General features: G+C 35.7%; 1 protein-coding gene across 4 annotated transcripts in view; it reads right to left on the bottom strand.

Moving 5' to 3' along the window:
- Window positions 1–14,514, bottom strand: part of NOL4 (nucleolar protein 4) — a 276,838-nt gene that overhangs the window by 170,208 nt on the left and 92,116 nt on the right. For all 4 annotated transcript variants that reach the window (XM_004579558.3, XM_004579559.2, XM_058676997.1 and 1 more), the window contains one exon: window positions 12,458–12,590. In XM_004579558.3, coding sequence (XP_004579615.2) covers window positions 12,458–12,590 — 133 coding nt within the window. The remainder of the gene's footprint in view (window positions 1–12,457; window positions 12,591–14,514) is intronic.

Below are 14,514 nucleotides of genomic sequence, written 5' to 3'. Positions count from 1 at the left end.
ATTTAAAATAATTACAGCATGGAAGACATTGGCATATATTGGATATCAGTAGACCTCTAGTGGATATTGAAGTAATTTCATTATTTTCCTTTATTATTTCAGTTTAGAATAAAAAGCAGCTAAGTGTTCCAGGATATTACTTACCCTGTCATTTTATAAATGGTAGTTATTCATACATTTAAGAAAAACAAAAACAAAAGACCAGTTTCCTGAGTTGACCACAAAATATCCAATAAAATGATTTTTTTTTTACATCAAAAAAAATTCTTTGCAGGGGTTAATGTGCAGCACATTAAATCACCGCGTGTGACACTGTTTTCCCTTACTGGATTGTGCATTCAAGTTCTGATCTTTCACTTTTTTAAAAAAGATTTATTTATTTTTATTGGAAAGGCAGACACACAGAGAGGAGGAGAGACAGAGAGGAAGATCTTCCATCTGATGATTCACTCCCCAAGTGAGCACAACGGCTAAGCTGAGCTGATTCGAAGCCAGGAGCCTGGAACTTCTTCCGAGTCTCCCACAGGGGTGCAGGGTCCCATCCTAGACTGCTTTCCCAGGTCATAAGCAGGGAGCTGGATGGGAAGTGGGGCAGCCAGGATTAGAACCTGACGCGTGCAAGATGAGGGCTTTAGCCACTAGGCCACTGCACCGGGCCCTGATCTTCCACTTCTGACACAGTCCCTGCTGATGCACCTCCAAGAGCAGAGGGAGATTCTGCAAACACTTGGGTCTGTACTATCATGTGGAAGACCTGGATGGTCTACTTTCAGTTGTGCCCAGTTCAGGCTACTGCAGCCTTTGAAGACTGAGCCAGCAAATAAATCTCCCTCACTCTCTCTCTCTCTCTCTCTCCATCTCCATCTCTATATCTGTCTCTATTTAATTACAGGATATTAAAGCCTTGGTTTTAATGCTTTAATTTAAAAGTATCTAATTACACCCTCAAAACCAACATATATATATATATATATATATATATATATATATATATATACACACACACACACACACACACATATTTTTTTAACCAGGCCTGGACTGAGGACAGTTCATTTGGAAAGGCTTAGAATCAGCATGAAGGAAATGTGAACAGAAAAAAAAAAATGAAAAAACCAGTCATACATCCACACATTACAAAAGATTACCCGTTGTACCTTAAAAATACACAAAACACTAGGCCTTGTGCACCTGCTGTATGTAGCTTCTACCTGTGGTTCCCTTGATAACTCGGTCACCAGTAAACTGTCACTCATCCTCTGCCGGAAACATTGCCAGCTCTATCACTCTCACTTTATAACTGCTCACCTGGATGCTCTCTCATGAGGCTCTTTACCCTCACAGTTTTGTGTACTATAACCAGAGACAACTGATTTTCCTACTTGGCAACATAAATAGTGCACGCTCCTTTGCTTTTTTGGAATACTGCTGACTTCTCAGCAATCCATAAAAGTATCACACATCGTGGATAGTTTGTTGTAAATGACTATTGTCTTGTTGGTTCCTATAGCAGTCTCTACAGAACTAGCAAGTCAAACATTTACCCCGAATCGGACATGGAGGGCCTGTAAACTAACACATGCGAAAAGGCCATCAAGCCATAGAAATGATGTCATAGAACTGGAATCTAGGGAAAGCGTGATGACGGAGCAGAATAAATCACTACCAGAGACACCAGCATCCCGGCTGGGTGCCGCTGTGAGTCCTGGGTGCTCCAGTTTAGATCTCACTTCCTGCGAATGTGCTCGGGAAGAAGATAACCCAAATGGTAGGGCCACTGCACCTGTTCTAGAACTCTCACTTTGGCCTGGGCCAGCTTGTTGAGAGGTTTCAGAAGTGTATCAGTGGGTAGAAGATTACTGGCTCTCCATTTCTCCCTCTTTGTAACTCTGCTTTTCAAATAAATAATAAATAAATAAATCTTTTTTTAAAAACCTGGAATCTGAACTTTTGTTGTGTGAAACTTGTCTATCATGTCTTTGTCCCTTATCATCTTTAATAACAACTTGATCTGCTTTACAAAAAGCAGCTTCTTAAACTCTTGCTTGACAAGATAAATTGTTGCTTTTAGTAGCAAAATGCAGCATGGTTTACCGGAAACAGTACAAAAATAAATTAATTCATTTTGATATTGGAATAATATGACTATTTTGATTGATAAACTACATGACAATCATAATATCATCTTCATAAGATAAGAACTCTTATCCAAAGAGACATGATGAAATATTTAGTATGTCTGAAGTTTTTTATACAATTTTCCACACCCAGAATAACATTATGTAGTTTCTTTATAAACAGGTAAAAAATGGCTCTTTTATCTACAGATGCAAATACAGGGGTTAGTTTATTTACAAACTAGCCAACTAATAAGTCCTACAAAACAGGTAGCGGAACAAAGCATTCGTAACTGATAGAGACAAAAGGGGAGAAAAACCCCTAATAAACGATTCTACTAACCTCCCAACTCCCAAATATGAATTCTCAAAGCCACAGCGATATCGCAGAAGCACTAAGGAACTGTTTGTTCTATTCACAAGCTCAGGAAATTTCAACTTATCCCCCTGAAAGGCTTCTTTCGAAGTTGGTAGTTTCATTTTTGAAAGCTTGCTTATTTTTGGTAGGACTGAACATCCCATTATTATATAAGACTACTTAATGGTAACCTGAAGAATTTCTATTTTATGCCACTGTAACATTCTTTTGAAAACATTTTAATAAAAATGACCGTTACAGTTGCATAAAGTATGTCATTAAGATATGTAACATGATTGATATTTTAAAATAGACTATTCATCTGAGTGCTTTATATAGAAAAATGGTGTTCTTTATTATAAAAGCATACATTTTATTGTTTTTAGCACAAAGCAAAGCTAAAATGTTATAAAATAAGAGGCTATGTTATAAGATAAAACAAATCAATATGGCATGAGTGGATGATCATGAATGAAAAGTGCTTTTCTTTTCCTTCAACCAAAGTTTGGTCATATTCTTTAGAATAAAGCACAGTAAAATGAAATAAGAAGATTCAAAGTAATGAATGCATTAAAGGTGGCCAGTGACATTTTCTTATTGTCCTTTCCTCAGGAGGGAAGAACAGAGGGAATGAAAGAACTTGTTAAATGTCAATTACAGATAAAGGGAAATATGAATTTCAATCACTAGGCAATTACTGCCAAGAGATAGTATTGAAATAAACAGAATTCAAATTTCTTCTCTTCAAAAGCTACATAGAACTAACAGAGTTCAATGACTTAGAAAGTGTGTATTTTCTTTACAGCAATTTAAAAAAGGGGGGATGCCAATATTAAAAAGCAAGCTATGGAAAAATATCCATAAGTTGTTTTATGGACAGATTAAAAGCAAAGGTCATATAAAACGGGACCCATAAAATGATTGTTGCTGATAAAATAAGACCATGGTGAGCTGACTGAGGCCATATGAAATAAAACAATGTAGTTGTTAAGCAGGCACAGGCTACAGAATGAACAACTGCAACTGTTCCAGAGGTGGGCTTCTGGCAACTTAGAGACTCATGTTTGAAGCCATGAGTTAGAGAACCAGATGGTGGTACTCTAATTCTTTATATTTTATATAGTGACTGTGATTAAACAAGTTTGCTGGGTTTTTTTTTAGGAATACTATGGAAATTCATAAAACTAATTCAAATTCTGCCTGGCATTTAGATACCCCAAAATACAATTTCACATTATCACATGTTTTCACTTTCCATTAGAAATCTCCATTTAAAATAATTTGGTTTAGATGGTTGAAACAGATAAGAATTAAGACATTTTTCAATGATTCCAGAATTACTAACAAGTAGTTTTGATAAACAAACTTGTGCATTTGTTGACATGTGACAGACTAAACATGCACTAACAACAGGAACTGATATAGGTATTATAGGTAATAATTCCTCTGACTCTACAATGCTTATCTGATTTATCCTGATTGCTCTAACACAGATTTGAAAAGAGACAGAGATAAGCTCTGATAACTTGCACTTTCTATTCTGTATGGGGCTAAGGATTATTCTCTAAGAAGTTATCACAATATTTCACTGGAGAATGCTAGTAAAATCAATGCTCAGTATAAGAGAGAATCTCAATGATGCTGTTCAACTTCCAAAAGCATCAAAACTTCCAAAGCACGTAAAGACATATAAGGTTGCTAAAGATGTAATATTGTTGCTATGGAAGAAAATTATTTAAAAAACTCATTAGTACTTCAAGACAAATTAAAGGAAAACAACTTTAAAAAACAAACAAAAACCCCAACCATTACTGAAACAAAGCATATTTGCTCTCAATCTCTGTCTCTCTCTTATCTCTCTCTCTCTATCTCTGTCTCTGTCTCTCTCTCTCTCTCACACACACATTTCAGACACAGAGGCATACATACCCGCATAGATACATCCAAGATAGAATAATGCATATTTTTGTGTTGTATATAATATTCAAAACTCTTAAAGAAAATATCACATATACTGTTTAAAACCTTCCAAAAAAGATGGGATAAGGGCTCAACGGGTAATTCTCTACCTCCAGGTGCTGGCATCCCATATTGGCACTGGTGTGTGTCCTGGCTTCTCTGCTTCCCATCCAGTTCCCCCTGCTTGTGGCCTGGAAAATCAATAGAGGATAGCCCAAAGCCTTTAGGACCCCATACCCACAAGGGAGACGCTAAAGAAGTTCTATGCTCCTAATCTCGTCTCAGATCTGGCCATGGCCTTCATTTGGGGAGTGAACCAATAGACAGAAGATCTTTTCTTTTGTCTTTCCTTCTCTCTGTAAACCTTCCTTTCCAATGAAAATAAAATAAAACCATTAAAAAGTACTATGTCTCAAATTAAAAGAAAAGATGGGACAATGGGTAAAGGTTCATATGAATAATGAAGATGAAAAAGAAGGAAGCATTCATTTAAGCATTTCTACAGTATTCACAATTTACTTCATTCCTTTTTTTTTAAACCAAAGGCAAGAAGAGTGCCAAGAAAAAGAAGGCAGAGAAAAATTCTGGGTAACTCCCGCAAATGAGGACCACAGACAGAAACTGCAAAGTATCATCCTTCAGGAACTGCCCTGTCCTTTACATATTCTTCCCATGTGTGCTTTGGAATTAAGATGGTTCTTTAAGAGGAGGGGATGTTGCTGTGACAGGGTGGGGTGTCTTCATGATTCTTTAATGCCTTCTGATAGTCTAAGAAAACGTGACACCAGCTAAAAGACATATAGAAAGTGAGACAACTGTACATGCTGCAAGCCAAGAAAAGAAACTCTAAAAGTACCAACACTCGGAGTGTATTGGTGCTTGATGGACGTTTAGACTGTTTACGGCTCTCATTTACAAATACAGAATTAGTTGCCCCCAAATTAAAAACTATTTCTTCAATTCATCACCAAAACAAGTCACGGGCAGAAGTGGCATGAGATACTGGGCCTGGAAATCTACAGCTGAGAGGGTTTTATTTTCACACTACTTTAATGAATTTACATCAAGAGCTCAAAAATCCAATATTGTTTCATTGCCCCTGAGTAAATCTGAGAGGGACACACAGCACAGGTATCACAAGCCCCAGAGGAAGATAGAAAATAGGACACTGATCCATGAATACGGAAGGCAACTTCTTGCCATCGATGGCAAGAAAAAATTAGTCAAGCAGTTGAGTCAGCGTCCCCTCAGCCACAAGAAACAGTGAAGAATGCTATTTAATTATTTTAAATTATTATTTTACTCACAATGTATGCATTCTCTTACTCCACAATGAGCATAGCACTTGCCTGCAAAGTGAGTGTGCAAAGATGTATGAGATACACCTTACTTCTTGAACCCCTGGCACTCTCCATCAAGTACAAAGATGAGACGGATAAGAAAACAAACGACTAGAAATACGTAGTAAATATAATGAAATGATCTCTGAATCTCTTTCTTCAGTACCCTCCAGACATTCTTCCTCTTATTAATTCTTCATGTATCATATCTGTGGAGCTAGTAAATAAAGATTTCACAGTCAATCCAGTTCTGTGTTGTAGCTGAGTTTTTTGTCTGCACAGTTGTCACACAACACCAGCATCAGAGCCACTCTCAACGCTGACTCTACTGAAGTGTTGAATGGCTTAACGACCACAGCTACTTCTTTAAATTTATCACCAACTGACCCTTACCAGCACAAGAAAGTAGAGCAGAAATGCAGCCTGGTATTGACTTTACAGTAAACATTTGTGAAGGCTTACCAAGTGAGAATAAAACCCAGAAAACAAAATTTAGAAAGACAGGCAATTCAGAGGACCTAAAATTCAGATGATTCTATATATGACCGAGTATATGAATGGACAGGTCTAAAGTTTATTTGAATAAATGCACTAAAGATATACATTTTCAAACATTTCTTTAGAACCACATGGTTTCCTAAGACTGTTTATGCTTTAACAGATAGACACACTTCAATATTTGAGGACTTAAAAAACGTCTAATATCCGCTGCTCGGTTCTAGCAGTTTGTCATCTCCTGAGGGTGCTGAATTGGACTCAGCAGTGTTGGCTTCATGCAATCATTCACGGACCAGCAAATACTGTTATGAAGATAATGACGAACCACAAGAGCAATACTTCACCACAAAACACTAACCCAGAAGCAAAATTTTAAATTAATCTGACATCTTTCACTGATCTGATTAGATTCTCCAAGGCAATGCTGGAGCTCAGCCAACTTCTAGCCTTGCAGAGGACCAGGAACTGGCGCAGACAGACCTGGTCTGGGTGGTGTGACAAGCTTCATTCCATATAAGCTAGGTCTGTAAACAAGCATTCATCTATATCTATATAAATTCACTTGTGTCATGAAAGTGCCAAAAGGTAAAATTTTAACTTGAGAAATGTAGAGCAAATATGCAAATGATATAACCTCAAATGCACAAAGAAAATAATATTCCCTGCTGAAACCTTTTAAAAAAGGAATAAGTAAGCAGCTCTTCAGTCAAACCCATAGGATGCTTTAAGGTGTAAGTTCAATGGCTCGTTCTTCTGCTTTTGGAAACAAAGAATTGTTGCTTAAAAGCAATATAAAATTTGCACATACATGCACAAAGCACCACTATAACAATCATATTTTAAAAATCTAAATTTCCTTCAATTCATAGTAGCATTGGTTCTAATTACCTGGTTTCTTTATGTGGCTTATAAATGGAGTTTTTATTTATGAAAATAATGGTGTAATTGCTAACAGTCAGGTTGCCACAAAGAGCATTATCTAAAAGCTTCATCAGTCAACTGATCTGACTCAGAATAATTAACTAATACATCCTTATAAATGATTTTTTAAAACTTTACAATACAGTTCCAAAAGCTCTGGGATTGCCTGTCCGCATCCCTAACACCCATATTCTCACCCACTGATTTCCCCTCTAGTATTACAGTGGGTGGTCCTTCATGAACAGTCATAAATCCATCATTCCACGATTGAAGTGTTTCCCGATATTGGAAGCATGGACCATGTCACAGTCCAGCACTCCACTGTCAAGATATGCATTCTGTTGAGTTTCATGTTGATTGTACATTTTCTGTTTTTCTCCCTGTTGTAGATTGTGTTTTTGGTTCTGTATAATAGAATATATTTGAGAATATTTGAGAACTATTTGAGAATCAATGTGATCTTGAAATATTCTGTTGTAGCTGCATGATAACAGTTTTAATAACTTTTCTGTATGCAGAATTTCTTAGGTACTAGAAACTGTTAAAAGTAAACAAACTCACCAACTAAATAAAAAGGCTTCCACAGGACAACATAATCTCACTAGGGAATTTGGGTTTTGGCCTGGAAAACATTTTAATAGTTTTTCTAATTAAAACTCATCATCATAAAATATTAACCACCAAATTTAATTTCCTACTAAGAATACTGTTTTACATCATTTTTATTAAAAACATGTTTTATTCGATTTTCCAACTAAATTAAATGGTGAATAAGACCTGCTTTTGTGGCTGGTTTACGTGCTTTAATAACTATACGAGACTATGCTATTCAGATAAATTAGATGCAATTTTCACAGGAGTCTATTTTGCTAAAATGTTATTCATATATACATGGAGCAGTAAAAAATGATTGCATATGCATTTGTGTGTGTGTTTAAATTCATTCAGTTTGTTTAATGTTCATAAAGTTGACTGAACATTTGTTAGACTAGATGTGTTTTTCTAAAAACTTCTTCAAAATTACCATCCATAGTAATTGTCAAAATTAAGAAACAAAAGCTAATTCAGACTTAGCATTCTAATCCCCGATCCAGACAGCCTAGCCACATCATTTGAACATGAACCACATCCAAATTATTTAGCGCTCTTTAAGATTGTTGATATCTTGACAGTCCAGAACAATTACAGCAAATACGAGAAGGTGGTGGTAAAGACACAAGTATCTTTTAAAATGTGACGTCCACCATTGCCTCTCACACTTCCTTCCTGCATGACTGTTTAAGTCAGCACGGTGCAGGTATGGCTCAGGCATCTGTGTAGTTTGTAAAAGTAAACTCCCTAGCTACACTTACGCTTCAATCCAGTATATAAGAAGGGATAGAAGAAAAACTGAAACTCCTACAACCATCTTTCTTTGAGCACTTATTTATACGACAGCTACATGGCTTTTCAAATTTTCACGTTTCCTTTCAACATAGGACTATACTCCTTTTAATATCTCAAGAGAAACACATCCACATTTAAAAACCAGTTTTTATGTCCTTCATGTTCTCAGTTAAGTGATTTTTATATCTGGAACTACCAGACTGAAACCATGAAAAACGGTAATTTCGTGTGGTTTAAGCTAATATTCCATGGAACTTATTCTAGGAAATAATACATACTTGTTTACTGAATAATGAAACTTTGGGCCTCCCACAACTTACTCCAGTAAATTACTCTGGTAAATTACATTTTAGCCCTGGTCAAAGTAAGTTACATTTTAAAATTACAGCCCTGGTCCTGGCACGGTAGCCTAGTAGCTAACCTTTGCCTTGCTTGGAGGATAGCATTTCCCTTCCTCTCTGTTTTTCCAAAATACATGATATGAATGTATCTCCCTTCGTATTTTATGAATGCATCACAATTCTTCTACAACTACAAACAAAATATGATTTTTTTACTTTCAACTTTATATTATGCCAAATAAGTACATTACTATTTATACCGGTCTACGTTCAAATTATTGGGAAAAACATTTCATTGAAATCACAATATTTTACTTAAATTTCTAAATAATAATGTCTCAAAATAGTCATCTGACACTAAATTAAATATAAAATTTTAAATTATTTCAGAATTTTGTGTTGCTAAGATTTTGCATATAACTGGAGTTTAAGGCAACTACGAAACTAGGAATTCCACTTAAAATTTTCATTAAAAAATCTATACATAAAAAGATTTCCTTAAATCTTCAGACACATCAACTTTATTGCTACAAAAAAGTTAACTACCCTATCAAAATAAGATAATTGTTGAGTTCTACATCAATATATTATCCCAAAATCTACACTAATATGTTAGTCACCCATTTTATGAGACTATTTAAATTTTACATTAATCAAAATGAAATAAAATTGATCTTAGAGTAGTTCCTTAGTTATATTAAAGATATTGCAGCTACAAACCATGTTGCACAGTATAATTACGGAATATTTCCAGCAGTGCAGAAAATAGCATCAGAAAAATTTTCCCAACCTCCATTTGAAAATGCCTCCCCATGGTGTCTCTAATTTTTGTTCTATTGGGTTCTTTCCCTGTATACATCTAGATCAGTAGTTCTCATCTTAGAGTGTTCTCCCCACTCCAACAAGGGGAAATTTGTACAAAATTGGAGACATTTTTCTTTGTCAAAATTGGAGGTGGGGTACACTATTATGTAGTAGTCTGAGGCCGCTTATCTGCTACACATTCTTCAACACACAGTCACCTCCCTCCACATGGATTTCTGTGTCAATGACTAGTGCCTGGACTGAGAAACCCTCATCCATACTACTCCATTATCAGCTGCATAAGTGCTAACCTCTGTGCCATTCCTAAATATTAATATACCCCACTCCCAAGAAAACCATACACCCACAGTCAGCCTAAATCTAGTTCCCTGAACTCTCACAAAGATGACAAACACAGAAACAAATGAGAAGTTTCACTGTTTTAAATTCTTATTTTTATAGGATTATTCCCCTATAGTTTAGATACACTGTAACCAAAACAGATGATATCATGTATTCTTCTATTCTGGTTATGTATTATATGAAGGTAGGCATAATGAAACATGTTAGTTATACATCATTTACCACACAGGAAATTCTAAGAGATAACTAATGAACAATGACTAAAGCAAGATACAAACAGCACAAATTCTATCTTCTTTCTTTTATAAAACATGTTGTGACAAAAATATCCTGAGTATATATGAAGGTTCTTCAAAAAGGTCATGTAAAACAAATGACAATGACACTCTTAACAGAGTTAGAAAAAAAAAATTCTAGGGTCTGGAGTGATAGCTTAGTAGCTAAAGTCCTCGCCTTGAACTCTCTGGGATCCCATATGGGCTCCGGTTCTAATCCCAGCAGCTTCACTTCCCATCCAGTTCCCTGCTTGTGGCCTGGGAAAGCAGTTGAGGACGGCCCAAAGCCTTGGGACCCTGCACCTGCATGGGAGACCTGGAAGAGGCTCCTGGCTCCTGGGTTCAGGTCAGCTCAGCTCTGGCCATTGTGGCCGTTTGGGGAGTGAAGGGGAGTGAATCAACGGATGAAAGATCTTCCTCTGTGTCTCACCTCCGGTCTATATATCTGATTTTGCAATAAAAACAAATAAATCTTAACAAAAAAAAAATCCTGAAATTCGCACAGAATCATGAAAGAGCCAGAATGGCCAAAACAACCTTGAGGGAAAAAGAAAACAAAACAAGAACAATGGGTGGCTTGATAATACTTGACTTCAAAGCATGCTGTAAAGACTTAGTGATTTAAACAGCTGGTACTGGCAAAAAATTGGCACATGGATCATCAGAACAGATTAGTAGCCTTCAAATTGAGCACATATTTACAGCCAGCTGATTTCTTTACAAAAAACATACCCAGACTATAGTAAGGATAATCTCTAGCAAATGGTGCTGGCAAAATTATACTAATAAAATAAGATTCATACCTATCACCAGATACGATTAACTGAGGATGTATCAAAGACCTAAATTGTACACTAGAAAGTATAAAATTGCCGGGAGAAATGTATGGAAAACACACCAAAACATTGGCAAAGGTGATCACTACTTGGATAGGACCCCCCAAAAATACTCCTAAAGTAAACAAACCTGAAGCTTCTGCACGGCAAAATAAGCAATCAATAAAATAGAGGTATATCCAACAAAATGAAAAAAAAAACTTGCAAGCTGACAAAGGACTGAAGAGACTTAAAAAAAATAGCCAATCCTGGTAAGAAATTGGCAAAGGACCTCAATAGATGGATAGATGATTTTCAAAAGAAGAAATACAAATAATTCAAAATACGTTAAATACTGTTCAACATCACTAGCTATCAGAAAAAAAAACGTAAATTCAACCAATGCAAATCCACTGGTAGAACGGCTAAAATCTAGAGGATAAAGACTCGAATGCTGGTAAGAAAGTACAGAAACGGAAACACTTCACACTGTTGGAATGTAAATTAGTGCAGCCACCATGGAAATTTCCTTAAGAAGTAGAAATACACTTGTCACATGATCCAGTGATCCTAATTCTGATTCTATAATCTAGAGTCAAAAAGTTCTTGCAAACAGCTGAATTACAGGATGCAATGAGCTAATTTTTAAAAGAAAAAAATTTAATTACCTTCTAAACGCAAACTTTAGTTTCCATTCACAATTACTCAAATATTACACTTAGAAAAACCAAGAGATTGTTTTCAAAGGTCACCAAAATAATGGGTCTAAAGTGTTCACAATATCTACTTTCTCTATGCTGTCCTTCCTGTCAAGAATAATAAAATTCCTGAAGAATCCTTAACGGGTCCAGAAATAAGAGCCTGATTTTTCTTTCATTAACATCAGAACAAACTAGCCCCAAATCAAAACAAAATATCTCCTTATACAGCAAAAATCACTCTGGTAAATTACTCTTTTGCATCCAATATATTTTAGTTGTAAATTGTCTTTCAAGTCAAAGAAAACATATTATTTTTTGATCAACACTATTAAAGTCTTAATTCACTCATAAGATGGATGTCCCCAGAACTGAACTTTGAAAACATTATCACACAAATCCAATCCACATTAATATAACACATATACTAAACTAATGGAGCAAAAGGTGTGCAAACTTGGATTTTACAGTTGTTTATAAAACAGTGTGCCATCTTAGCTCTTAAGAGATGCCTGGCACTTTAGCGGATTCTGATACCATGCTGTTTTTTGTAGCTTGCTTTCTTTAATTTGGAAGGCTTACCATCTTGCTGGCCATGAAGAGTCTGTGGACTTTGCATTCTTTCCTCAAGATTGGAGCTAAGGTCAGAATTCACGGCAGACATCCGTGTTGAATCACTCATATCAAATTCATCACTTTCTATCGAGCTTTCATCCTGAAAATAGTTCAAAATATCATCAATCATCATAAAGCACAGTGATGATTGTATCTGTACAGTCATTAAAAGTCACCCACCACGCTTTTACAGAACTCAGTAAATTGTGTTACACACTAATAGATACTTGAAATAACTAATTGAGTCATTTTGGAAATGTTCAAGCAATATGTCAATACACTCAAATACTTTTAAAGGCAAAATAATGTGCTTAGGAATAATGTAGTGTGGGAATTAGTGTGAATAATGGAAAGCTTTTTTCTTAGCCAATACATATTTTAATAAATTATGTATATCATAAAACATAGCATAAAACACAAATTTTTATTAAAAATTAAATGACCCAATAAACTATTCTAAGTTGAAATGCTTTAGCAAAGGCAAACAAGATAGATCCTAAAGATAAATTAATAAATTACCTGTATAGATTCAAACTTTATTTTTGGAATAAATATAATCTTAATGTACCATTTGTTTCTTTGTACTGAATAAAGATTGCACTGCAACTACAAAGAGGAGCTCTAGGTAAAATTGAGTAACATTTATTTACTAAAAGTTAGTGCACACAGTAATTAAATTACCAAATGGCTAGCATGCCAGATGGCCAATTCAACCAAACCTGTCAACCACTGACTCAAACAAAATCTAGGCTGCAGTCATGTTACTGAAGGAAATTCCTCTTAGAGAAATTATTTTTGGATGATCGGGATGGTTATCTAGGCAGAAACCATGTATAACATGGAAATAATTCAGCAAAATCACCAGGTTTGATTTTAGTTTGCAGATGTTTAATGTGAAACCTTAACATTAATATGATCTGCAGAGCAAACACATTGCTATTTATGTTGCAGGCATCATTCTTATGTTTGCTAACTCAAATTTTATCACAGCCCATGAGGCAGGGGCCAGTATTTGCCCAATGTTATAGATAAAGAAACTGAGGACTATAAAATTTAAATGACTTCCTCCACTGATATACCATAGCCAGTATTCAGAAGTAGTCATTGAGGCCCCAGGAAATAGCGCTTCAAATAAAACAGTTACCACAGTTTCATAAATGACAACCTGGTTTCAGCAAATAAGTTGATATGGTGAAGGAGTAACAGTGTTCTGACCAAGTTATCAATCTGTATTCTGATCCACAGATCAGACCCAGGTGATTCTGGGGTTCTTCCTTCACCAAAGATGTGACTGTCAAGGCACACTCAGCAACACTGGCTCTTCATTAATTCAGCAAGGAAATCCTACCCACAAGACTTGTACTTCGCTGATCACACAGACTCCTCTTGGTCACATACCTTCTCTCTCAACACACTGCATTTTTCTCCAATCCTAAATCCTAAATAAACACAAAGCATCTGGAGTATAAATACATATATACTAAAAAGAAAATTAAATGACCAATTCAAAGTGTAGATCACAGATGCATACTGCACAATATCTTCGCTTCTTGGTGTGCTAGTCTCAACCGTAAAGTTCCTCTAGGTGAATATGCATATATACATGTTTACCTATTATCTATTCATCTTGTATTTTGCATGAGGGTTGCCTTATATCAGAGAGATATATGCTCTTTGCCCTTTTGGGATGTGTTTATTTCACTGAGCATAAGGGTCTCTAATTGGGACTATGCTGTTGTAAATGGCACAGTTTCATTATTTTGATTTGTTGAAATATGATTAGTGTATAATATATCTATATGAAATATAGATAGATGGATCTGTGTGCTCTAAGACATTCTTAGAATGCATGCTTCTTGGATTCAAAACCATGCTCTGCCCTGCATTCCACTGCTACTTAAGCCAGTTAGATAAGCTCTCCAGGCCTCAGTTCCTTCATCTACACAATGGGAACAATAGTATCAGTTTCATAGATTGGAATGAAAATTGAAGAGGTTAAATATGTAAACTATCTAGAATAGTAT

Source organism: Ochotona princeps, chromosome 18 (assembly GCF_030435755.1).
Source record: "Ochotona princeps isolate mOchPri1 chromosome 18, mOchPri1.hap1, whole genome shotgun sequence".
NCBI classification, from domain to species: domain Eukaryota; kingdom Metazoa; phylum Chordata; class Mammalia; order Lagomorpha; family Ochotonidae; genus Ochotona; species Ochotona princeps.
This window is presented reverse-complemented; position numbering and strand designations above follow the sequence as displayed.